The 27,843-nt window shown below is 42.6% G+C and overlaps 1 protein-coding gene and 1 pseudogene across 2 annotated transcripts in view; one reads left to right on the top strand and one right to left on the bottom strand.

The window, feature by feature from the left end:
• EIF2B3 (eukaryotic translation initiation factor 2B subunit gamma) overlaps positions 1–27,843 on the bottom strand; it is a 105,623-nt gene that overhangs the window by 15,393 nt on the left and 62,387 nt on the right. The window contains exons 6-10 of one of the 2 annotated variants that reach the window (XM_024571116.4): positions 13,399–13,488; positions 6,255–6,382; positions 4,517–4,707; positions 2,194–2,271; positions 1,529–1,677 (exon numbers count right to left, since the gene is read on the bottom strand). In XM_024571116.4, coding sequence (XP_024426884.2) covers positions 1,529–1,677; positions 2,194–2,271; positions 4,517–4,707; positions 6,255–6,382; positions 13,399–13,488 — 636 coding nt within the window. The remainder of the gene's footprint in view (positions 1–1,528; positions 1,678–2,193; positions 2,272–4,516; positions 4,708–6,254; positions 6,383–13,398; positions 13,489–27,843) is intronic. The other variant, XM_024571117.4, reaches the window with a different exon arrangement.
• On the top strand, positions 18,876–20,640 carry LOC112314549 (magnesium transporter NIPA2-like; annotated as a pseudogene).

Consider the following 27,843-nt stretch of genomic DNA (forward strand, 5'->3'; position numbering starts at 1 on the left):
CCTGTGCACCCTCTTCAGATCCTCCTCCACACTGAAGCCAAAATGATCTTCATAAAATGTGGATTTAATCATGTTATTCTTTTGCTTTAAACTCTTAAATTACCATTACCTATTAAAGTCCTTAAGGCATAGTCTATGATTTGGTCTTTGTCCATCTCTACAGCCTTGTTTCCTGTGTATTCTTTTGTCTTTGAATCATATGTTACAGTCATTATGAATTACTTACGATTCTTTTATGTAACAAATACGTATATATTGAGTTCCTGTTTGTCCCCAGGATATAACTGTGAAACAGGAAGATAAGGTACTTCCAGTCTCCAACGAACACTTTACTTGTGAGAGACAGGTAAATCAGATAAGGCCAGACAGCAAATATGCTACAAAGGAAATAAAACAGGGTGATGTAACAGAGTACTGGGACAGATTACTTCTGATAAGGTAGTCAGCAAAGCCTCTTCTTAGATGGTGAAATCTTTCTGAGCTGCCAAAACGGGGAGCTGTTTTTAAGATAAAATATGTTACCATATTTTTAATTTCCTAGAGTTCTTTTTCTGTTCTTTGAAATGACAAATTACTTGAAAGTGTCTTTCTCTCCCTGCAGAGCCTCTGTTTCTTCCAAGCTGCTTCTCCCACCCTCACCCTGGCAGCTGTGAGAGGCAGTTCAGCTGTCACCGGCCTTGCAGTCTTCCCTTGTGCTTCTCTCCTGTCTGTTCCCGGACTGAGAAATCAACAGACGTCCCAGCTACAATCAATCTCGGCCGATCCAGCCTCGTGGTTTTCAAAGTCTGTTCTACAGAGCTGCTTCACATGCTATAGGAAGGGTAAGTTCCCCTTCCCCACTATATTCCAAAGCACCGTGGTTTTAGCAGTTTTAAATATTGAGTTTCTGCATAAGATTTATTTTAAGAAAAAGTCTGAAAACCATTGATGTGGTAATATCCTTCCATCACCTAAGCTTGCTTTTTACACAAGGAAGTCTCTGAGGTCCATACAGAGGAGGAATCCTATTAAACATCACTCAGGTTTTCTTACTCAAGTGCAGGCTGTTCATAAACAAGGTTGAGGACACTATGGGATCTCAAAATGGGGGAATATTCTCCATAACTTGTAACAGAGAAGCTCTCCCTCAAAACAGTGTGTGGCTTATACATCCACCCCTCTTAGGCCTCTGCCTTCTTCAGGGCTGCTCTGGATAATGAGATAAGGGACAGTGACCCTTATATATCGTCGGTACAGTGCCATTTCAGCATTGCCAGTGGCTCACCACCGTGCCACCCCTTCACGTAGGATACCAAAGCAAGAGAGGGCAGTTTCTTCCAGGACCACAAGGGTCATAAGTGTGAGAAGCCACTGGAAATGCTTTTGGAGACCATTTCATTATGGAACCCAAACTAAGACCTCAAAGGGCCTAGGAACTATTCCTGCCTTCATCTTTTCCCTCTTCCCCCCTTCCCCAGGCTGTACTGGCCCTCAGAGCCTCCGAGGGGTGCCAGGGGCCTTGCCTCAAGTGGGTGTGGGGGAAACATACCCTTCCTCCACAGTGACTGAGTTCATAAGAAGGCAGTTGGTGATAGTCACTCTGTCTCTGATGACACAGGATGAACCAATGACCGAGTGCTTAATGGATGACTTCTCTCCAACCCGTGTGTCTGGCCCAATGAGGCAGTCAACTCCAACCTGCAAAAGGCAAATATAAAACCCTGTCCGTTCATCTCAGCCAACTGCAAACTAGCCCCCCCGACCCCTTGAGCTGGGGTCTAATAGGATGTTTTCCCAGAGACACTTCAGGAACAGGGACCATCATCAGTATTTCTCAGGGCCAAAAGGTTATATAATATCTCTGGGACCAACTCAAACTTACACACACATGCACTTGGGCATATAAACACACTTTCTTGCAGAGAGTGCTCAAGTCAGGGGAAGAAGAGGGAGAGAGATGGAAAACTCCTGCATCTGAGTCCCGGGACTATAATGGACCTTCCTTTCAGGGTTTGTGTAGCTGGGGTCAGCACCTGTCCAGGCAGATCCTAGAGTGCCTGGGCTGGAAAATGAAATCGTATAACGAGAACCTAGTTGGGATTTCCCCAGGACTAATGAGGTTCCGGGTTTGCGAGCCCAATCCAGCTTCACAGGGATAAGCCTCAGGGCAGCCAGAGGTCGTCCTGTACCTGCCCTGCCCAAGCTGGTACTTACCAAGTGTTTGTTGACAATCTGGGCTGATGAGTGGACCAGGGATTCTTCTGGACAGAGAATAGGTAGCAATTTGGGCACCTTGAGGAAAGAGGTTTGGTCATTAAATAAAGACCAGAAAACACTTGGAAGCACCTTAGGTAGAACCCAATGTGAGTCAGAGATGTGGGGAGCATCCAGCCACAGCTTCCTGTCTGGAGGAGGCAGAGCAGGAGGCTGCTGCATTTCCCCTAGGACAAGGATTACTTATGAAGCAGCTTCTAGGTGGTCTCACCCTCAGTTTCCTAGCTAGGAGCATCCTCCCTGAAAGTAATGCCATGTCCCTCAGCGGGGAGGTGGGGAGATGGGAGAGGGGGCCTATGAGGGCAAGGGGTGTCCTGAGTCTTGACCACAGTTACCTGAGGTTCCTGCTCACCTCCTGGACCATTGTGGCCATGAATAAGGCGGGAATGAGAACAATGTCAGAGAAATTCCACAATCAGGGCAGACCTGGAGAAAGCATCCGTGTCCTTCACCAGCCAAAAGAAAACGCTGACGGGGAAGTTCCCACCATTCTCTCTCCAGTATGAGGAAACGGACAGGGTTAGGAGTATGGAGAGTTTTCACTCTGGACCCTTTAAGACGGCACAGGTAGTGTGCCTGCCTGAGATTCTCCAGCGTGGCAGAATGATATGATATCCTACAGTGTGTGGTGGCCACATTGGCTGAGGGTGGCCTTGCTGGGGCTGGCTACACCGGCAATATGAAAGCTAACCCCTGTCCCTGACCCTGGGTTCTCCTCTGTTACACTTCAACCAAGGCCATCCAGGCCTGTCTGCTGCACGGCCCTGGCACTTCAGAGGATACTTCTCTAGGCTCGGGCTTTCCTTGGACTTGTTTTTGTCCAGTCTGACAGGCTCTAGTCATAGAATTGAAGAAAGAGAACACAAAGTCAAATTAAGGAAGCTTTCCAACAGCTCTGACCCCAAATTGGGGCTCACTTTATCCAGGACTGCCCTGAGCGAACATGGGACTAGCTATGATTTTTCATAAACTCTCTGGCCTGGATTCCCTCGGCTCTATAACCCACCCAGGCTGAGGCCAGCTTGGGTCTGGGGCTATACCTACCATGTGGCGCGGGTCCTGAAGATTCCTGAGCTAGGTTTTTCAGGGACTCAGTCCAAATCCCGGTTTCCAACATCTTTCATTGCTTACCTCACCTCTCCATCCCACTCCCCAGCTTACACCTGCACGGACAGTTTTCACAAGCTAGTACTGTGAACTGTATCCATGGCTAATGTCTACACGAGCTCATCCCTGTTGTCCTCGAATGCCGCTCATCTGTCTTTTCCTATTTTCATTTCAGGCCTTTACTGTTCTGCGTTTCCTTTCCACGGTCTCATCATCCCTCTCTCCTAAAACCTTCCTCCTGCGTCTGCTACACAATAAAGAGCTCCCACACACCTGGCCCCTTCGCTGTCCCCTCTGCATCCCTTAGCTAAACTAGAACCTGGCTTGTCGTTCACAGCACTGCTTCCCCTTCATAGAAGCTACTCATTCTCTGCGTCTCGTAAACCTCAGGGTTAAAAAAGGGGGTTAGCAAGACTCCTTACCCTCTAATGCTGTTTCCAGACTTTTCTCTCTCACAGACATTTCTTCCTTGGGGCTTTGCCACCTGGCTACTCTATACTCTGTTCCTTCACCTTCTTAAGAAAGCCTCCTCTGTGTGCCTGTGCTTACCTCACCACGGTAATGATAATGCAGTATTTAAATGTTTGTTTATGAAGTGCTGTAGAGATCCCCGTGCTGAGCAGAATACAGGAAAGCTACTGAACACAGAGGCCATGCAGTAGCCTTTCTGGAGATCTCAGCCTTTCCCTGGAGTCAGAGGCTCTGCCCCTATGGACCAGGCCCTCTGCTCCCACTTTTGCTGTACCTGGGTACCCCAGGGGTCTCTCCTCACATTTCAGATCTTTCTCAACCTTTGGAATGAAAGGGAGACTGAACAAGTCACTGTCCACCTAATGAAGAAATAAGACAAAAGACAGTCTGGCCCTGGCTGGGTGGCTCAGTCGGTTGGAGCACTGCCCCATATGCCAAAAGGTCGTGGGTTCGATTCCTGTTAGGGCACATGCTAGGCTTTGATCCTGCATTGGGGCACGATTGATGTTTCTCTCTCACATCGATGTTTCTTTCTCTCTCTTTCTCTTTCTATCTCTCTTTCTCCCCTCCTCTCTCTCTAAAATCAATAAACATATCCTTGGGTGAGGATTTAAAAAAAGAGAAGACTCAGTCTGTTTTTAGGGAAGAAGCTTACACGGTTGCTCTTTTAAGCCCATTCTCTCACCTGTCTGTTTGCTTCTATGTAGAGGCCCAGGGTGCTCAGTCGAAGGCAGAGCCCCTCTTTCATGATGTGGACATAGCAGCGCACCTGTGATCTGGACAAGTCTTCCCACCTGTCTCCTCGACAGGCGTTCCAGCAGCCGTCATAGGGAGTAAAGGTCAGTGTTTTGTCCTCCTTTATAAAACTGTAAATATCTTCAGAACAAACATCCAACCGAGCAAGTGAATGAGAGAGATGATAGAGGGGATATAGATTCAGTAAGTTTTTATTTACTTATTTATTTTTAGAGCAAGGGGAAGGGAAGGAGAAAGAGAAGGAGAGAAGCATCAACGTGTAGTTGTCTCTCATAAGCCCCCAACTGGGGACCTGGCCCACAATCCAGGCATGTGCCCTGACTGGGAATCAAACCGGCAACCCTTTGGTTCACAGGCTGGCACTCAATCCACTGAGCCACACCAGCGAGGGCTGACTCAGTAAGTTTTGAAAGAGGGTACAGCTCACATCTCTCCTGCTGGAACTCACCCATGCAGCATTGACCCTGGGGAAATCCCGCTAAAACCTGAAAGACTAAGTAAAATTAAAAGAGGCAATGCACTTTCTTATACGTTTGAAATATTGTATGATACAAAAATGCTTCAAGCCCTAGCTGGTGTAGTTCAGTGGACTGAGCGCGGGCCTGTGAACCAAAGGGTTGCCAGTTCGATTCCCAGTAAGGGCACATGCCTGGGTTGTGGGCCAGCTCCTCCGTAGGGGGCACATGAAAGGCAACCACACAATGATGTTTCTCTCCCTCTCTTTCTCCTTCCATTCCCCTCTCTCTAAAAATAAATAAAGTCTTTAAAAAATGCTTAAAAAGAGGTCCTAAAGCACGTTTGACCAATAAACAAGCACTATCAGGGAAAACAAAATAGGTGCCTCTTGTAAATCATGAAGTAACCCAAGCAAGTGCCCAGGTTTTAGCGACCTGCCATACTGTGGGCTAGCCCCACTGTCGTATCTGGTAGTTGTACTGGGACGGAAAGAGCAAAGAAGGGCTGAGCTCTAGTTTTCCCACTCTTCCAATAATCATTTGGGATCTTTTATTTTATGATGAGAAAACTGGGGTTCAGAAGACTGAATACATCAAAAAAGCAACCTAAATCTACCTGCATATCACAACTGGGACAAATTGGGGAGTATGTTGTCTAAGGTCAAATAAAATACACTGTTTTGAAAAAAAAAAGACGACCAAGTAACCTCCCTCAGATGACAGAGCTAATAATCCGTTTCATAAATATATATTTTAGGCAGGAATAAGAGAGCAAACAAGACAGACCCACCCCTACACCCTGGAAAGGAGACCTGTGGTTGGCCTCTGGGTGTACACCTTTCTCCCCTGGATGGAAGAGGCTGAGTTTGGCCAGGAGTGGGGCTGCCCAGAACCTAGAAAACAGGGGAACTGAGAAGTGGCGGGCAGAGCTTAAAGTTAAAACGGTCCAGTGAGGAACACAGTCAAACCAGAGCGATGAACCAGTCAGTGAACCTGAGGCATCGTTAGCCTGCCTCTGGAGAACACTGTGACAGGATCTGCTTGAGCAAGCTTACCCAGGGCTCAGGCAGTGGCATCAGCGAGCCTGTCCTGCCGGGTGGCTAGACAAAACTCTGTTGCCTTGAGACAGGCATCCTGGGCTGGGCTAAGCTGCCCAGCTACTTTCCAAAGGCGCGGCTACCCCGACCTTATTGTACCAGCACAAGCACTAACCTAAGGACTTTAGCTCCTTTTTCTTTAGATCCTCCTCTTTTTCTTCTTGTCCTTGTTGTGAGGAAGCTGAGGAAAACTGTTTTCTTACTAGGTACGGAATCAGTTCACTCCGGATGGAAGTGATTGACCTAGGAAGAAAGAATGGTCAAATATGAGAAACCTGACTGTCTGGTCCTAGGGGCCTCTAAAACTCTGGCACCCAGGGAAAGCCAACTCCTTCCTGTCATGCCACCTGGGGACTGCCAGAGATCAGAGGTGGCATGCACTTGGCAGTTCTGGAGAAGCGGTGGATCTAAGTTCTCTAGCAGCTTTAGGCTGCAGGAAGGAGGGCAGTGTACTGAATCTGGGGCTCCCTTCCCATGACCTATGCAGAAAAGTCTTCACAAAGCCCCATCTACATGGTACGTGTGAGCATGCACGTGTGTGTTTTAACATGGTGCCTTGACTCTTAACTGGCAACAACCCATGAGAACACAGAATGCTCTGATCTTCTGAGAAAAGTCTAAAAAACTTTCTCCATAAAGGCCTTGCTTATGTTGTTAGCTTAGTCCTAAGTTTTGTGTGTATATAAATATTTTATTTATTTATTTTTAGAGAGAGAGCAAGGGAGGAAGAAAGAGAGGGGGAGAGACATCGATGTGAGACCGAAACATCCACTGGCACCTCTTACCCCACACTGGGAATCAAACTGGTGACATGTCACTCCACAGGACGATGCTCAACCAGCTGACCCGCACTGGTCAGGGCCGCACTGAATACTTTTTGTTGGTATTATAAATGGTATCTTTTAAGCAATTATTTTCTTCTTGTTGATTACAGAAATTCAGCTTATTCTCTATTTTGCTTTTATAGCCAATTGCTGTGCTAAAAAATCTTATTAATTCTAACAATTTAGCTGTAGATTCTGACAATTGTGCCAACTATGAAAACAGCAATTTTCTTTCTTTTTTCTTTATTTAAAAAGATTTTAGTTGTATTTGTTTTTAAAGATTTTATTTATTTTTAGACAAAGGGAAAGGGAGGGAGAAAGAGAGAGGGAAACATCAATGTGTGGTTGCTTCTCATGCGCCCCCCACCGGGGACCTGGCGCACAACACAGGCATGTGCCCTGACTGCAAATTGAACTGGCGACCCTTTGGCTCAATCCACTGAGCCACACCAGCCAGGGCTCTTTCTTCCTTTGTAATCTCTGTATATTTTATTTTCCCTGCTTTACCGTATTGGCTAGGACCTCCAATATAATGCCGAATAGAAGCACAGATAGCAGTCATCTTTACTTGTTCTTAATTTCAAAAAGAATTCTTCTAATATTTTAGCACTTGACTGATGATTGTTGTAGTTACTTTGTTCATTATCAAAGCTACCATTTATTGACTTCTTTGTGTAGACAGTGGTCTTCATGCTTTATAGCTAATAGTTGGCACATGTTATAGGCCTTTTTGTATATTCCCTTATCAGATTAAGAAAGTTCTCTTTTATTCCTAATTTGTTATGAGCTTTCATCAATTAATGGGTATTGAATTTTATTAAAAATTGTTTTTTTGCATCTAAGGAGCTCGTGTTTTTTCTCCTGTAATCTTTTTGATGGTGACTTTTTTTTTCCCTCTAGTAACGGCTGTGTTATTCAAAGACTGTAGACAAGATTTCTGCTCCGTACTTCCTCACAGTAGAGAGACTATGGGAGATTCTTTTATTCTTTGTGCAAATTATCAAATTTTACAATTTTAAGCCATTCTTAAGTTTCCTGTCTCTCACTTTTTCTTAGCTCCTATGAAACTGCTCTCCTGGTTTGATTCAAATTCTGTGAATTTAAAATCCATTTTAATGACTAAGTATTTCCATGTGGATTTCATCTTTCCATCTACTTGAGAGGGCGCCCTCATGTTTCCACAGCTGTACTTATTTACCAATGACTATCACAGGGTTTCTAGAACAGAGTTAACTTCAATTCACTTTTATGTAATCAGATTGGCCTAGGACAGCAATTTTCAACCTTTTTCATCTCATGGCACATATAAAAACTAATTACTCAAATTCTGAAGCACACTAAACATTTTTTTTGCTAACATGACCATAAAATAGGTATAATTTTGATTAACACTGGACGGCTATTGTTGTGTTGGCTGTTGTCATTTTTGAATTTGACAATCTAAGGGAAAAGAGGTCAGTGGCCCTGACTAAATAGTCAGGTATTGCGTGTTTTAAAAATTCTTGTGGCGCACCAGTGTGCTTCTCGCGGTATACAAGTTGAAAATTGCTGGTTAGGACAGTACTTACAGAAAATAAGACCGACAATCAATGTGTAAAGAGCTCCCACAGGCAAAAAAATTCCAACACTATTTTTACATCACATTACAAGCAGTGAGTAACTTTGGCCAAGAGCTTTAGAGCTGTTCTTGTTTGGCCTTTTTGGGTCTCAGGAAGCATAGTGCTTCCTGATGGGTATTGAGACAGGATTTGGGGTTTAAACGACTAGGAATCTGTAATGGGGAAGAAGAGGGCTGATCCTTAGTACAGTGAATATGCTTTTGATTTATACCGAACAAAGGAAATAAAAGCACAGAGGGGTGAGAGACTAGCACATAATTTTAAATTTTCTCTCTCACACTGTGACTTTGTTAGAATTTTAAATCACTAATTAATTTAGCATTTAACAAGCATCTATTAATATGCCACTAACTGCTCTGGGCCTTGGAAATATATAGTTTCTGACTTCAAATAATTCATAATCCAGTGGACAGTAGGCTGATTCTGAATTTAAGGAGAAGGGTAGAAGGAGGTGAGGCTGATTAAGTGGTAAGGAGCCAGACCATGGAAGCCTTTTATAGTAGTTTTTAAGCAGGAAAATGACAAGATCAGTTTTATTTCTTCGTAAGATAATTCTGGTAGCAGTGGAAATAGACCTGGAATAAGGAGATTGAAGTCAGGGAGACCAGTAACAAGACTCTAAAAACAGCCCCATAAACCTGACTGCTAATGCATACTCCCCCGATTCACAGAAGCTCTGCAGGCTGACAGAGGACCACACAGATGGAGTATAGGTAGGAAGGCAGGACAGGGGCAGAGGCTGAGGAGGGTAAGCAAAATTATGAACCCTGGAGCTACATAGTTCATGGTTTTTGTCATTTTTTAAAGGATCAAGTCAAACATCTTTGAAAAATTCTGTGTAAGCTGGAAGCTCTTGTATTGAATTTCAATGTGATTTTTCTTCTGATCATTTGATGGAGATTAAAAATTTCCATATGAATACAAAGAATGAAACATTTACTCTTAGCTCATTTTCTCCCCTTTTAAGGCACCGAACCAGTGTTTGTAGCAAATGTTCCTTGGCCCCCTCTGGTGGAAAACAAGTCAGTCCCCTTTGAAGAAATGACAAAGCAGGGCCCGCTGGGGGATTTCAGAGGCATGATATTTATGTTATGGGCCAAAGAGAACTGTCACTGCGAGAGGCAAGCAAGCAAGCCCTGGCACACAGCCCCTTTAGGCAGAGCCATTCAAGGATATCAGGCAGTGGTAGGAGGAGAGGACATGAAGCAGTCCGGCCAGTTCCCACCTCCCTCTGCTGGCACTCAACAGCAGGCCAGGCCCCATAATGCAACGGGCCTAGCAGCATAATGGAGGCCAAAATTACCCTTCCTGTTTCCTGCTCAAAGTAGAGCCAGCTCAAGGCTGTGCTAAGAAGTGGAACAGGCCGCGTGAACCAATGTGAACATCCTGACCTTGGGGTTGAAGACCAGCAGCTGGACCCACTCAATGCCCCTGGCCTGGGCCACTCACTTTCCCCCCTCACTCCTATACACAGCCTTCCCCAAAACACCCGCCTCATGACACTGGAAGCTCCTAAGAAAAAAGAAATCACAAAGAACAACAGACTTGACCACTAGCAGTAAACAAACAACTCCACCAAATTAAAGGACAAAATAACTACTATAAATAGGACAAAAGGTTAATATCCTAAATAGATATAAATGTTCAAAAAATATAAAAATATTTTTTAAGAAATAAAAGTTAAAACAAGCTGTAATTTCTAACCCCCAATCGAATGAGCAGATTTAAAATAATTCTCATTACTAATAAGAGTGCTTTGAGATAGTTATTCTCATATAAAGGGAGTCAGAGGATAAATGGGTAAAATCTTTTCTGAAAAGTAATTGGAATACATAGCTAAGAGTAGAGAGAACACTCTTTTTTTACTTAGTCAACTGCAGAAATCCTCATCTCTTTTTTCACTGCTTCCGTACCAAATTACTGCTGCCATTGAAACGGTCCTTGCCTTCCATTCACCAAACACACAGGGTGGGCAAATGTTGGTTTACAGTTGTTCTTTTGGAAAATAATACAATAATTAATGAATAATAACACAAGAATAAACTTTCACACACAACTGTAAATCTACTTTTGCCCATTCCTGTATATTGAATGCCTTATCAATCCAGGTAGGTATCTAATTTCAGAGAATTTTGGCGGAAGAATTAACGTGTAAACAACTAAAAGAGGCACAGGGCAGAATGGGTTATGTTTCATATGTGAAAAGTAACAAAGGACTGCTATGGCCGTCTTTTCTTGAGGTTGCAACTCGTAGATTTATTGTTCCTTTCCATGCCTAGAGATAAGTCATCTTTCCATAACCAGATTATTATAAATAACTCCAACTTACCTTGAAAGAGTCTTTTTCCCACCCACAATCATCTCTGTACCCCTGCCAAGTTATATCATTGCTCATTCCATATGGGACTAAGCTGTTTAAAGAGCTGTACTCCCTGCTCAGCTTTGAAGGCCTTCTACAGGCTGCTCCCTCCGACCTATTCAATCCCATCTCCCACAGCGTTGGACAAGACGTCCACTCTTCCAGCCAGGAATAAAGGATCCCCCTTGAGTACTATTCAAATTTGTCCTGCTGTGTCCTTACTTTTTCCTAGTATACTAAAATTTATCAGTGTTCAATATATTGAAATGTTGGGAATAATGCCTTTATTCCCAACAACTCTGAGAAGGGTAAATGTGGAAAGAAAGGGATAAGGTTCTCCTGAACAGATCTTGAGATGGGGAGGCAGTTTGAGATGAGGCTGTGTATCATTCTCTATCACAACAGTTCCGAGGAAGTCCTGTTTGGCAGAGCTTCTGGCTCGAAGCCACAGAATCACCAATTCAGGCTTGTCCTCAAGGGACATACCACTGTACTACACTTGCCAGGCATGGGAACAGCTTCTGGTGGTGGCCAAGTGAGCTACAAAGGAGCTAGTATCCTGGTATCCAGAAATGAAATGTTGTAATCCCACTGGTAGTATTAAGGAGGCTTTGTTAGGGTTGTTTTTTTTTTTTTTTTTAGGAGTTATAATGGTATTAAGGTCTTTGTTTAAAAGGAAAAAATACTGTTTATGTTTTAGAGATACATACGGAAATATTTGCAGATAATTACAACTGAGATGATGACAGATGAAATTATATCATAAGGACTAGCTTTAAAATAATCTGGCGTGGCAGCGGGTGGGTGGGTAGTCTACATGTAAAACAAGACTGACCATGAGTCGGTCATCGTTGAAGCTGTGTGAGGGATCCACGGAGTTCATTACGTTACTTTCTCTACTTTTGTATTTGTGTGAAATTTTCCATAGCAAGTAGTTAAAAAAAAAACCAAACCCATGATCTCTACTATTGCATTCCCTTCTAGCACATCAAGGACAGAGCCTATTTCACAGGACTTCATATTCATTTGGGAATAAAAAATAAACCCTTTAATGGCCGAGAGTTAACTTTACTTTTGGAATACGGATAGCCCAGACGGGTAACTGGCGAACAGGTCCTGGATTACTCTCTAGTCTCGGCAGAACGTTTCCTGGCTGTTTAAAAAGCCAAAGTCTCTACAACCCACTGTGGAGCTCAACTGTAAGTTCCATGAGGGCAGGGCCCATGCTGTGTATTCACCATTGACCTACAACTGATCTAGCACAGCGCCTGCCTCATAACAGGTGCTTAGTAAGTTATCTGTTGACTGAATGAAAAAACAGAATAGTAAGCCAAGGAGAGCAGGCGAATAGTGTCCTGGGAGGAAAAACAGAGAAACACCAATCCCTGGGAAAGCGGGGAGTCCAAATGGTTTGTTTTACCATTGGCTACACATGGGCCTTCCTACAGGGTTTTAGCAGGTGTTGTAGGGGACGAGGTGTCCTGCTGTGCCCCATATGGTATTTGCCCCCATATGCTGTGCCCCAAATACCATATGGGGCACAGCAGGACAATTCCCTTTCTCCTACATATCCAAGTCCATCAGCTAAGGGCATGCTGGCGTTTACACTCAGGCTTTCCGCCTCCCTCCCGCAGCTGGTCTGAGGAAACTTGCTGCAGTGGCCCACCAGCCACCTGCTTCCCGGCCCTCCAGCGCTTAGTATTCGAGGGTGACCCTCATTCAGCAGCGATCAGGGGAGACCAGCTGCTCCTCTTCTTACCCACGCACTTATTTAATCTTTCCCACCTGTTCCTCCGGGAATACAAGTTGCATTTTCTACCAAAAATCCTTGAGATCAAGAGCAAAAGGAGGTTTTCCCTCTGAAAACCCAAATCCTGTGATTTACCAGACACGTTCTCTGGGGATTATTAAAGCCCACAGTTCTGTTCTCAAAGCAAAATCAGAAAAGTACTAAAATTTGTTTCTCTGCATTCAGGAATGTTCACTCAGTAAGGTGGACTTCTTTTCCAAATTTGGAGGGAAACTTGCCCTTCTTTTTCCCCATCTCTTAGGTAATTCTCTGGCCCTTTGCCGAGAGGGTCCATCTATAGTATAATTGCCCAGGGAAGGTCATCTACTTGGAGATAAATAGTGCTGGAGCTGGGAAGCTCAACTTTGCAGAAGAAAGTAAGAACGGCCTGGAACTGTGCAGAAAGAGGAATCATAGGTTACTATTAGTTTTATAAAAACGTTTTTCTGATTTATTCTAACAGAGGTCCCAAAAATATAAGTGGGGGACTCTGTGGTACAGACAAAAATCACAGCATGCTGATAACATGATTTCATTTCTGGAACAAAGGTGACAATAAATTGTGTTATTTTATAAACTGGTTACCTAACATCATCAAGGTTTAAAGCTGTTAACTAAGTCACACGGTTAACTTAAGCACTGTGGATCTGACTCTCTCTCTCTCTTACTCGTTTTCCATTAGGAAGTCCACAACGTATTTTTTCATGCAGTAGAGATGGGCGTCCACGAGGCCTGTGTGGAAACGTATTCTAGGGTGCCTGCAAAACAGAGAAGACAGAAGGCGCTCACAGTCAGGTAACAAGGGTCCTATCCTATTGTTAGGTTGCAGGCATTAGAAAGTCTGTAAGAGCCGTGCTGCCTACACCCTACTCGGAGGAGACCAAGATGGTGGATACCTCTTTATAGAAATCCTATTTCACAATGTATGAGGCTTTTAGGCTTCTAAAGACATTAAACCAAAATCGATAAGCCACCAAATCACTGACAAGCCACCTTCTCTTCTATCACTCCTACCCACAAATCCCGTCACTAACCTTTTCTGCTACTCCAACTGCTCCACTTCCTGCAGAGAATACTTTAGCCATGCTTTCCTCCAGGATTTGGCAGGCACTACACTATTTTCACAGAAGATGAAGTAAAATTCTATGAATAGTCTAATTCCCACTCTTATTTACTTATTCATCAGGACTTTCCCCAGTTATACTTCCTCCAGGAAACCTTCACCCAAGTTTGCGCCCTCACATTTATGCCCACCTGTATCGGATGACTCGCACACTAGGGTAACAGCCTATTTGCCTGTCTCTCACCCACTAGACTAAAAATTCCCCAAGGGCAGAGACTTATCTTTATACACTGGGCACTTAGCATTGTATCTCACTTGGAGTAAGTATTTATAAGTAGTTGCTGAGTAAGCAAACAAATGAATAAATGAGGTCAAATTAAGGCATCTGGCCCTGGCTGGTGTAGCGCAGTGGATTGAGCTCAGTGGATTGAGCTCGAGCCTGGGAACCAAAGGGTCAATGGTTGGATTCCCGGTCGGGGCACATGCCTGGGATGCAGGCTGGGTCCCCGATGGGGGCATGAGGGAGGCACCCAGTCTATGTATCTCTTACACATCAATGTTTCTCTCCCTCTCTTCCCATCTCTCTAAAGATAAATAAATAAAATCTTTTAAAAATATTTTTAAAAATAAAACAAAAAGTTGCACCCTCCTGCTCATTCCCTTGGTTTAGAAATTCCTTGAAACATTCAACATATCTATATTCATTTAATCCTCACAACTACCTCATGAAATAGATATATTATTCTCATTTTTATAGCAAAGGTCAACTTATATCATATAGCCAGGAAAGGAATGAATTATAAGTTTGAATAATCATCTTCTACATTGTTATCAATCTCTAGCATATATGCACTAATATTCTTGTAGCATTTTATAGTTTAAATTTTTTCCGAACTTTTTATTCTCACCTCAATAAAGTAGGTAAAACAAATTCTTCCATTTTTAAGAATGTTCCAAAAATTAGGTAAATACTCAAGGCTAGAGATTTAGCTACAAATATGAAACACAATGAAGAAATAGAGATGGGCAATTCAGAGATTTTTTTCTTTCATATGATTGGGAAACTAATGGTATTTAAGTTGCCAAAAGGTGGTTTCTTCGTTTCACTTTATTAGTTTTGAATGATATGAGAAATAAGGATTGATGTTTTAAAACAAAACAAAATAAACAACCCCCCCCGCCAAACCTCAAAGAGCACCAGTAAAATCTGGGCTACCGGCTGACTGTTCTGAGCCAGAGAGGTTTGATTTGTATAACATGAAGTAAGAAATTAGTAAATAGATGTGAATAAGATAATTAGAAATACTTGTAATTTTATGTTAGTAAAATAATTTAAAACATATTTTTTTTCCAACCACAGAAAAGGTCCATTACAATGAAAAAATATGTGAAAAATTTGTGGGAATTCTTTCAATGATAAAAAGTTCAGAAAAATGATATAAAAGTCTGTGAGTTGATTGTGAAGCTCCCCCACAGGTTTTTCCTTTTCTCTTCTTCAACTAACATAAAAATAATTTAAAAAATGCTTTTAAAATGGTCTATTATTAAAAAGGAAAAGGAAAAAGGAGTGGAGAAGAAAAGAGAACAAATGATCTTAGAAGAGTCTGAAACAGACGAAGATACAAAAGACTAGAAAATCTAGGACAATATAAGCCATCAGGAACAGGAAAAATATCTTTGGTTATTTTATTTATTTACTTATCCTCACCCGAGGACATTTTTTCATTGCTTTTTGAGAGAGTGGGAGGGAGAGAGGGAAATATCCATGTGAGAGAGAAGCACTGATTGGTTGCCTCCCATTCGCAGCCAGATGGGGCATCGGTGCCCTGACCAGGAATTGAACCCACAACCTTTTGGTTAGGGGGCCACACTCCAACCAACAGAGCCATACTGGACAGGGCTCTTGGGGCTATTTTTATAGATCTATTTTTATTTTTCAATTACAGTTTACATTCAATATTATTTTGTATTAGTTTCAAGTATTCAGGATAGTGGTTAGACAGTTGTGTACTCTACAAAGTGGTCCTCCCAATATTTCAAGTGCCCACCTGGCACCGTACATAGTTATTACAATATTATTCACTATATTCCCTATGCCGTACTTTATATCCTCATGACTATTACTATTTTGTGACTACCAATTTGTACTTCTTAATCCCTTCACCCTTTTCACCCAGCCCTCCAAACCTTCTCTCCTCTGGCAATCATTAGTATAAACCTATTTTTGAAAGAGTAAGTTGTAGATTTTAGAATTAGAATTTGTAATGTTTATTTATTTATTTATTTTAAAAATGCTTATTGATTTTAGAAAGACAGGAAGGGGGGTGAGAGACAGAGAGAGAGAGAGAGAAACATCAATGTGAGAAACATCGATTGGTTGCTTCCTATATGCACCCTGACAGGGGACCAAACCTGCAACCTGGGTATGTGCCCTGACCAGCACTTGGACCCCCGACCTTTTGGTGTGTGGGACGATGCTCCAATTAACCAAGCCACCCAGCCAGGGCAAATTCATAACGTTTAAAACTTTTAGGGAAATAAATTATGCTTTTATTATCTCAAAAACAGGGATACCAATTTTTAAGGCAAGTAACAAAACCAATAGGTGAAATAATTATAATGATTATGAATTATTCTTATTAGTAACATTATTTTGCAATAAACAAGGAATGCATATATGAAATAAATACTGGAAAAGATCCAAGGATAAGCATTTACTGTGTAATCACAAAGATCACTGGCTTTTGAAGCATCTTCATGAGAGCCCTTAGCCTGTCTGAGTAACGGACCTGTCCATACCTGCCCCAGTCGCCAGACCGAGTTCTGGCTTTGAGAGCACTCACAACCAGTGGTACATGAGCACCCATGTCTGTGTGCTCCATTGCCTGAGTGAAGACTTCATTCTGAGCTCAGCAGGGGCAGACTTCTCTCAGGTGGCATGACTTACCTGGCAGGCATTAGCCCCACAGCCTCATCTTACGGGAAACATTCAATCTTTCACTATTAAGTATAATCTTATCTATAAGTTTTTTGTAGATGTCTTTTATCAGGCTGAGGAGGTTCCCTTCTATTTTTTGTTGAGGGTTTTTTTTATCATGAATGGGTGCTAGATTTTGTTAAGTGTTTTTTGTGGCTATTGAGATAATCATGTGTGTGTTTTTTAAGTTTTTATTTTTAAAGATTTTATTTATTTGTTTTTAGACAGAGGGTAAGGGTGGGAGAAAGAGAGAGAAACACCAATGTGTGGTTGCCTCTCACGTGCCCCCTACTGGGGACCTGGACCGCAACCCAGGCATGTGCCCTGACTGGGAATCAAACTGGAGACTCCTTAGTTTGCAGGCTGGCACTCAAGCCACTGAGCCACACCAGCCAGGGCTAATCATGTGTTTTTATCTTTCATTCTATTAATATGATATATTCTATTAATTGGTTTCCAGATGTTAAACTGGCTTTGCATCCCTGGGATAAATCTCACTCATGGTGTAAAATTTCTTTTATATGTTGCTGGATTCAATCTGCTAATATTGTGATGAACAGTTTTTCACCTATATTCATGAAGGATTATTGGTCTTGTGCTTTTTTTTTTTTTTTTTTTGTCTAGGTTTGGCATTAGAGTTATACTGGCTTCATAGAATAAGTTGGGAAGTATTCCCTTCTCCTTCAATTTCTGGAAGACTTTGTAAAGAATCATTATTTCTTCTTTAAATGTTTGATAAACTCACTGAAGAAGCCATCTGGCCTGACTTTTCTTTGTTGAAAGAGTTTCAATTACTAATTTCATTCCATTACTTGTTATAGGTCTCAGATTTTCTATTGGGTTGGCCAAAAAGTCCGTATGGTTTTTTTCCGTGAAAGACACATTTTTCATTTTCACCAATAACTTCATTGATTTGGATATGTAAGTATGTCGGCTCTCTCCTGCTATTGGCTTCTAGTGGGTAGAGGCCAGTGGTGCTGCTAAACATCTTCCAATGCATAAGACAGCCCCACAGCAAAGAATTATTTGGCCAAAATGTGAATAGTACCAAGAAACTTCATAAACCACTTTTTAACACATTCAATCAGCCACAGCACTTTCTCCATGTACTGCAAAATTCTTTTTTTTTTTTTGCATTTTAATTGCACTTTTACCTTTCTTGAAATAATAAAGCATAATATGCCAAAAATGTTGTATATCTTCTTCCATTTTCAATATTAAAATGGCTGCACAAAAATTCACCAATTTTGATAATTTTTTTAATGCATGCCAATGTGACAATTGTCACAATACAATCTAACAAAATTGTTTTGAATGAAGCTAAAGATGACTAAGCACTACTAGCTCCACCATATGGAAAAAACACAATGGATTTTTTTGGCAACCCAATATGTCTTCTTGAGTCACTTGAGTCATTCAGGATGTAGCACGATCTTTGTGGCTCAGCCTGTACCACACTGATTAATCCAGGGCTCCCCTCTGGGCTGAACGCTCATCTCTTCTCAGTATACCGCTATGTGTAAACTCTAACTCAACACTTTAAATGATTCTAGTTACTTAAGGGAAGGAATAAGGAAGGGAACCAATATCACCTGAACAGTTTTTGTATGCCAGGTATTTTGCAAGGTGCTTTCACATATACTAATCTTCATAACATCTCTGTCTTCATTTTAAAGATTTAAGCAACTTTTCTAGGACATAGAGGCAGATAGTGGTAGTACTGGGATTAAAACCTAGGCCTGTGCCCTCTGATCGGTGTGGCTCAGTTGCTTAGGTGTCATCTGTGGTGCAAAGGGTCACCGGTTTGATTCCCAGTCGGGGCACATGCTTGGTTTTCTCTCACATTGGTGTTTCTCTCCCTCTCTCCCTCTCTTCCCCTCTCTCTCTAAAAATAAATAAAATCTTAAAAAGCAAGTACCTTAATGATAATGATATATTCAATACATAAGTGAACCAATAAAACAATAATTAAAAAAGAAAAACCTAGGTATGTGTAATTAAAACTTTTCTACTACCTCTCCACCTTTCAAGCAACTTTTTTCTTTTCTCCGTATATAGCCCTAGGAGCTCGATACAGATGAAGCCCGGCTCCAAACAGTCTGACATCTAAATTTGGGGCAAAGAAGGTAGAATGCTTAGTTGGGATAAAAAAATCCCTGTTTTTGTACTTGACCCCTCGCTGAATACCCTACTTAGGAGTTCATTAGCCACTAGTATCGTTCAAAAAGTAATTTGCTAAGGTATGGGGTTCTCAGCATTGACCCGCTTCCTAGTTTCCTCATACATTCTGGGAGAGCAGGAAAGCAGATATTAAATGCTCCCAAGCTCCTCAGCCACGGTCCTTGGTACCAGTGGCTAAAGGGGCTGGAGGCTGTCCAGGGCCACTTGCCCTAGGCGATCCCCCATGGGGGAGTCGGTACACACACTGCAATCCCTGATGCTCACACCTCCTACTGGATGGCGAGGAAGGCACTGGCGTACGAGCACAGGAGAGAGTGGCCTTGCGAGGCTGTGAGGGCAGGTGACCAAAGCTGTATAGCAGAGGATTTGGAGACTACCTCATTCTGCCTCCAGCACCAGCATTTCTCTGTCCTGCGATCAATGTGAGTCACAGGAACTTCTTAAGGATTGAAAGAAATGAGGCATGGGCATGGAAAATACTTTTACATTGGTCTGGCATTGGTTATAAGCTCCAGCATTATCACTGGAGGGAACTTCATTAAAAAAAAAAAAAGGTCTTCTGCAACTTGCCAGAAAAGGCTCCATGAGAGCAGGTCAAGGTGGCCATGCAGATCCTAAACAATGGTTGTGGTGGGCTGGGCTTCTATCACTGGGGGCAGGTGAGGTGGCCAACTTCGCACCAGCCACCCTAGTGACTATTGGGAGCTCTCAGCATCCCAGTAAGTGCCATTCTTTCTTCATACTTTCTAAAAGAAAGACTAATCTTTGTGGGAAACTTGAATGTTTGCTAAGTATTCTAGGATCTCTAGTTATGGTCACTCATGTTCCAAAAGAAGAGGAAATCAAGACTCTACATGAAATGTCTCACAAGCTCAAGGATCCAGGTTTTGTGGTCTTTGTGACACTTGTGGTCATTGCGTCCTTGATAATGACTTTTGTGGTGAGACCCCACCATGGACAGATGAACATTCCTGTGTACATAATGATCTATTCTGTGATGGGACTGTTTTTGGCCTCCTGGTTCAGGGCCTGGGCTTTGCTATCAAAGAGCTGTCTGCTGGCAAGCCTGTGCTGCAACACCCCGTGGTCTGGACTCTACTGCTGAGCCTCACAGTCTGTGTGAGCAGGCAAGTCAACTACCGGAACAGCGCCCTGGACATTTCAACATTCCCATCATGGCTCCATCTACTATGTATTCTGTGCAACATCAGTTTTAACTTGTTCAGCTATTCCTTTGATGATGTCATTGGTACTTTGAGTGGCTTCTATACAATCATTGTGGGAATATTCTTGTTGCATGCCTTAATTTATTTTTTAAAGGTTTTATTGATTTATTTTTAGAGAGGGGGGAAGGGAGGTACAAAGATCAGTTGCCTCTCACACATACCAGCCCCACAACCCAGGCATGTGCCTTGACTGGGAATCAAACCAGCAACTTTTCGTTTCATGGGACAAAGCTCAACCAACTGGGACATCTGGTCAGGGCTTGTCGCATGCCTTAAAGATATTAGCTGTAATCAAGCAAGTCTTTCTCTGTCTTTTTGAAAAGACGAGAAAGCAATGAATGGGGGCAATCTTGCTAATATGTATGAAATTGTAAATAATAATGAAGAAAGCTTAACCTCTGGAATTGATTAGTACAATGGTGAAAATATCTCCTGAAGAAATGGAAATCTGACAGCTTTTTAAGAACGATGAAATTAAAAGGTTAATCTATAATTGTTGTTGTAAAGTGAATTTGAGTATGAAAAAGCATTATTCTTGCTTTGGCTGGTGTGGCTCAGCTGGTTGAAGCATCGTCCAGTAAACAGAAAGGCTGCGGGTTTGATTTCCAGTCAGGGCACAAGCCTAGGCTGCAGGTTGGATCACTGGTCAGAGCAAGTGCAAGAGGCAACCAATCAATGTTTCCCACCACCTCCCTTCCCCTCTTCTCTTTAAAATCCATAAGCATGTCCTCGGGTGAGGATTAAAAAAAAAAGTCCACGGTTATTCCCCTCCCTATCCCACATCCCTTTATTTTTTTAATTTTTTAAATCCTCACGTGAGTATATGTTTTTATCGATGAGAGAGAGAGAGAATGAGAGAGAGATCAATTGGTTGCCTCCCATATGCACTCTGACCAAGGATCGAACCCGCAACCTAGGGATGTGCTCTGACTGGGGATCAAACCTACAACCTTTTGGTGTACAGGATGACGCTCCAACTAACCAAGCCACCTGGCACCTGGCCAGGGTGTCCCACATCCCCTTATAAAGTGACTTAGCAGCTCCTCCAATCCAGAGGTAGAGGTTATTTTCCTGCCCCATGGATCTGGGCTGTCCTTGACACTGCTTTGACCAAAAGAATGGGTAGGAATGACGCTGTTTCGGCCCCTTCTCCAATACACAAGATTAAAAGGTCTCACTCAGCTCTGCCCACAAAAGCTCCGTGCTGGAGTACATGCAAACACAAGTGACACTCTGGCTCCATTAATGTCCTTTTCCAATGAACGTACTGGGCTCTGACTATGTTAGGCCACATTTTAGACCACAGAGTTATAAAGACAAATAAAAGACAATCACTGTCCTCGTGGAACTTACAGTCCAGAGCAATAAAGGGTTATAGGTGTTATCTGGAAATCTCTACAGTATATAGGTGAACACAAAGGAAGAAGGACCAACTCTCAAGTCTGCCTACTGAGAAAAGGGTCAGAAAAGTTTCACTGAGAAGTGCTATGTGAGCCAAGTCTTGAAAGAAGAGCAGGTAACTGGCCAGGGAGAAAGGGTAACTCTGGCTGAGGGGGTGCTAAGAATGGTGAAAGCCAAAGGACAGTGGCGTAAGCAGGGTGTAGGGGAAAGAAGCAGTAGAAAGCGAAGTCGAAAATTCTGGAGACTGCTGAAAAAACTGATGGAGCAAGCTTCCAGGGGAGGCAGAGGGAAATGGGGTAAGAGACGTAATAGGAGGACGGAAACTCACTCTTCTAAGGCCAGGGAAAAGGACCTGACGGAGGGCCTGAGTAAAGATAAAGTCATGGGTAAGGGTAGTGTGCTAGGGAAAGGGGAATCTCACAGTTAGGGTTTTCTTACAGGAGGAGGAGGCAGGGTCGTTTTCTGAGAGCAGAAAGTGGTAATGGTTGAGAACAGCTGCTGAGAGAAGGGGAAGGTGGGTCAGAACAGGCGTAAGAAAGCGAGTGGTCTGAGGCCTCAGCTAAGATCGGAACCATGAATTTATAGTGGTGTCAATTCACAACATTGCATATTTCTCAGGAAGTCTTTATTCTTTTTAAAAGATTTTATTTATTTATTTATTTTTAGAGAGAGGGGGAGGGAGGGAGAAAGAGGGAGAGAAACATCCATGTGCGAGAGAGACACTGATTGGTTGCCTGGTACACGCCCACAACTGGGGACCTGGACCGCAACCCAGGCATGTGCCCAACTGGGAATCTAAACGGCAGCCTCTCGATTTGCAGGCCTGCGCTCAATCCACTGAGCCACAACAGCCAGGGCTCTCATGGTCTTTAACAGAACAGATGTAGAAGTAGACAAGACAGATGGTAGAGTAAGCCAAAGTTGAAGTTTATGAGGGCAGATACAGAAGAAGGACAATGGGTGAAGATATAGAAGGAAATGTCTGAACTAATATACCATAAGGTCTAGATTGGATGAAGAAAAAAATGAAGTAGAGAAAGAAGAAAAAGACAGAGGAGGGGTGGGGAGGGAGGCAGGGAGTAAGGGTTGGTGAGGGACTGAGAGATATAATAGGACTGAAACAAAGGAAACATGATTCTTGGTAAAGATGGCAGATTAAACACAGGCATAAAGCCTATTCCTTTTCTTTTATAGCTACTTACTTACTTAATTCCCTATTCTTTTTGAAAGCTCATTAAAGTGACAGTAAAGGGTGTTGTTATTTTTAACAAGGCATAACCCCCAAGGACAAAGATGAGGAGCAGAAAGGACAGCAACAACATTTTGAAAGCTGGAAGGCAGAAGGATGATGTAACAGATTCAGCGCATCAAAGAAAGCTGAAATCTAAGCCAGTCATAAGGAAAGCTGAGTGGCAACCTCATCTGTACAGCAGAAGCCCTGAAATGATCCGGAACTGGCTTAGGGAAAAGGTTTAAGGATGCTGACGTGGGAGTTCATTTACAAATAACCTATCCATATGACTTTATAGGAGCGAGAGTTAAGAGTACAGCAAAGTAAGAATATGCTGGACAAGATGGGGAAAGGTTCTGCATCCTGACTTCTACGAGTGCCTCTGCACTCCTCCCCCACAAAACTGCAAAATTAGAGAAGTACTTTAGCAATTTATGGCTGGTTTGCAGCCATGGGGATACTAATTTAGATAAATAGTAAGACTTTCCATACCATTGGGAAAATAATCAAGAGTGTAAACCCATTTCTCATCATCTCATCATCCCAGAAACACAGATCTGGCCATGATCTTTGAGGTCTGAGTCAAGTCCTTGTCTTCCCAAATATAAATGTCTAAACTTTCTGAAATGAACGTGTGAACATTTTATTCCATTTTAAAGATATCCTTTAAAAGCTTGCTCTGATTTTTCATTACTCTTCCAGTAAAACAAAACCAAAAAAAAAAAAACCCCTTGACTAGTATTCAAAAGAAAACAACAAACATTGGAGAAAAGCTACATGATTTTCTTATTAAATATTTGGCACAAATACCTTTTACTTATGAATTATTAAAAACAGATGTCTTTCAGAAATAAAAGAGGAACTTTAGAGCTGGGGGGTTCTTTAAAGACCTAAGTCAATTTTAGTTGGGAAAACTGAGGCTCAGAGAAGCAAAGTGATTTGGTCAAAGTCGTATAGCTGGTTTGTCTCAAGACTTAATTCTAAATTCTCTGGACTTGAATTTCCAGTACCGTCTTCCTTCTACCAGCCACATTCTTTTCTACTACATGTAATGTCTCTCCAAGTCAGCAGTGGATCGATTCAACATCTGGGGAAGCTTTTCTGCTTTTTCTAAATGCACTGAGGTAGTAAGAATCTGGGTCCCTGGGAGTCAAGTTGTACCAACACTACCTGATAACTAGACAGCCAGCTTGCTGGGGCGACTGCCTCTGTACTGAACTACAGGCTTAGCAGGACTCCTCCAACAAATGTCTTACACTGGCTTGCTTTCCAGGACAAAACGAGCCTGCGGCCCAACAAAACAGAACATTGTCTTGCAGTAAAGCAAACACTTCACCCTCTCAAGAAAGGGAGAAAACAAACGGATGTAAATTCCATCATCATTGTCCTTTCCTCCTACAACCACTATAAAAGTATAAAAGTAAAAAAAAAAAAGCCCCAAACAATAAACCTTTAAAACAAGAGGTGCCTGACTCTCCCCGATATATGCACAAAGGCCTTTTTTCAAGAGAACTTTGGTGTTTGCCCAATAGGAACTAGCCCCCAACTTTGGATATTCAGTTAAAAAGAGGACAGAGGGTATTGGATTCTCATATTCAAAAGTGTCTAAAAATACGAATTTAATTAGCTTTTACCCACCATCTCACTGAGGCCAGGAGGAGCATGATGCCTCAGAAGGGTCATAGGAATGTGGGGGAGGAACATTTTATTGCTCATTTATCCAGCCTGCTGCCCTAGTATGACTATACTTCAGAGATCCTGAATCACCGGGTGTAGATTACAAGTTAGAAGAATGGAGGGAAAATAACTGCCAACAACCAAAAACGCAACCCAGTCTTAGGAACCGGTAGAAGAACTGGTCTTCACGGCCCCAGTGCTTACCCCAGGCCCTGAGCTAACAGCTCTGAGGGAAAAATACACCTCCATCTGCTCTTCATTTTTGCCTTACCTTGTTTATGTCCATCTTCTTTTCTCCCATCATGCCCAAGTCTTGCTCTTTTTGGCAGGCACTGGGATTAAGGCATTTACTAACAGCCCACCGTATGGAGTCATAACCTAGTTCCCAGGAAGGTTAAAAGAGAAAGCAGGAGACAGTCTCCATCCTCTAGTTCTTATGGAAATATGACTAGTTTCTAAAAACTTACTTTCTAAGCCTGACAACTCTAGTACAGAGCAAAGCACGCACATCAGTGCTTGATGGATGCATAAATGAGGAAGGGCCCTTGTGTCACACAATAGATAATCACAATTAGTTCTTTCTGCCTCTCAAAGGACATAGTCCCTTTACCCTTTGAAGTCTTGTGAATTTAACAATACAATACTATGATACTTTGCAGGTTTTATACTTTAAATACATCTTGCTTACTGCTCTCAGATTGCCTTTGCAGAATCCTGAGTTTGAACCATCATTTTCCTCCTCAAAAAGTCTTTAATAATTTCCTTATATTCAAGGCTTTCTGTACTTATCTGCTAGTGCTTCCTGAAGGGAACCTTCCTTTTGGGCCAAACTGTTCCTGAACAAGTCTTGCACACTCTGTCTCCACACTTTGCTCACGGCGTTCTCCCCACACAGGATTCAGCTTCCCACGTCTCTCTCCATATCTGATCCATATCCACCTTTCAAGTTCAAATTATTCTACTAATTTTCCTGACCACCTCAGTCCCTAGAGATCAATACCTCCACTGAAGTTTGAGAACTGTTGGCCATAATAGTTCAGTATCCTGATATTTTTGCTATTACTTGTTAATCTCTTTATGCATAACATTATCTTCCACCAAGGCTAATAAACTCTTTGATACAGTTTCCTGCATCAAGTATTCCCTTAAATACCACAAGAGTGGTCTGACCAGAGGGGCGAACTTGATAGACATTTGCCAGTTGAACAATGTGTTCCTGAAAAGTAGAAAGTGTGAACTAATGGAAAAGGCCCAGCTCTGTCCCTAACTAGACACACGATATGGAACAAACCCCTCTCACGTGACTTTCAGTATTATTATCTGAAGTATAAGGGACTGGACCAAATGACCTTCTAACTGTGGCATTCTATGATTCTAAAACATCTACAAATATGAACATATTTTCAATACATTAAGAGATGTTATTTAATTGCATCTTATGGGGAGCTCTTGTAAACTACAAACAAATCCTTCATTTCTGAAAATTTGATTTCGATAAATGAATTTAGAAAAAAAAGAAAAAAATTCATAATAAAACCCTTACTTATTTCTCCAGATTACTTCCAGATCCAGTCAGCTACACCCTGACTGCTGCAGAAACAGGCTGTGCTGACAAGGTCCCGTCACAGCTACTCTTCATGGCAGGGAGGGGAATTCCAGTGGGGGAGCAAACTACAGCCTGTCAGTTGACGGCCCTGCTGCCCTTTTCTGTAGATAAAGTCTTATCGGAACATAGCCACACTCATTTGTAACGTATCTAGAGATGCTTTTGTGCTATAACAGCAGAGTTAAATAAATGCAGCAGGGACTATATGGTCTGCAAAGGCTAAAATATTTACTATTTACCCCTTACAGAAAGAGTTTGCCAATCCTTGTCCTATACCCCAACATTCATCACAAAGTGCCAAAGCCCTAGATTACAGACCCTAAATCACACCTGGTCACTAGGTCACTTCCCATTCATTCATTCAACAAATATTTACTGGGATTTCTTATTTCTAACTAAATCCTCATTCAATTTCATCTTCTGTAAAATGGCATATAATAGTGTCTACTTCATAAGGTTATTGTAAAGATTATAATAAAGGCTTTAGCCTTTAACACAATGCCTGACACAAATTTGAAAAATGATCGCTGCTGTCAGCATCACCATCACCACCACCACCACCACCACCACCACCACCATCATCCTTTCCTGGGTCCTAGGAAAAGCAGGGTCCTCTGAGGGCCAGGACCACCTGAGTGAAAGGAGAGAACCCTAACATCCCTGAGGCCTGACTTCATGGTGGGACAGAGCTTTGTTGTAACAGCACTCAGAGTGGAGCCGGAAGAATATAGGGAATGCTCTATCGCCATGAAACGGCAGTTGACCCCATAGTTCTCTGACACCAGAGATATCAAGAACTCAATATATTTTCCAGAATTTACCAGGAAGACAAATATGATTTGAATTTATAAATACCTCTCTTGAGAACTTAAGAGCTTGCTTGCAGCCCCAAACACAAAGCAACAACATTAAAAGACAGTGAGATTTCCGACCTGGAGGCTGGGGTATAGAGTGGCGTAGGAAGTGAAGGATCTTGAGATGCTTAGATTATCCTACATGATCTTGGTGGGCCCAATATAAGAGACAAATAGTCAACTATGTACTTTTTGTCATTTAATTCCCCAGAATCACCCGGCCTTAAGTGCTCAGATGGTAACCACATCATTAGGCCTGACCGTAACACACACATCTCGTGGGCTGCCATTTGAATTCTCGAGGGTTTATGTGGTCATGCAAGAGTGACCATGGTATTAGACAGGAGTTGCCTACACTAGTCGGAGCCCTCTCCTTCCTGATGGACATGGCCTGCAGCCCCTAGAGAATGAGAGTCAGAGCTCAAGCAGCAGTTTCAGGTGCTGGATCCATTTTTATTACTGCTTCCGTTTATTCCTGGAGAGCTGGAAAATCCCTTTGCATTCTGATAAAACAAGTGACTATCTCTTTGTCAAACACATGGAGCAGCACTATTGGACTACATCTCTGGGGCATGGATCCCAGCTCCAACCAGACCACCCAACCTAGGGCTCCAGTGCCAGGAAGATAAGTCCCCATAACGTCTGGCTGTAAAAACCAGCAAGGTTGGGTCAGCAGAACAAACTGCAGGTTTCTCAGGCATCAACTCAGAATTACTCAGACTCATTCCTGTGGGGCTCCAGCACCAGGGCAGCACCTTGAAGGACACCAAAGGCATATACAGAGGAACTGAAGTGTCTTGCATCAGGGCGAGAGCTGGGGGACAACTTCCTCCCAGACAGAACTGCAGATAGTGGCATTATTCCTTTTCTAAGCCCTTCCCCATACACAGCCACAGT

The sequence above is a fragment of the Desmodus rotundus genome, chromosome 3 (genome assembly GCF_022682495.2).
Source record: "Desmodus rotundus isolate HL8 chromosome 3, HLdesRot8A.1, whole genome shotgun sequence".
Classification (NCBI taxonomy): Eukaryota; Metazoa; Chordata; class Mammalia; order Chiroptera; family Phyllostomidae; genus Desmodus; species Desmodus rotundus.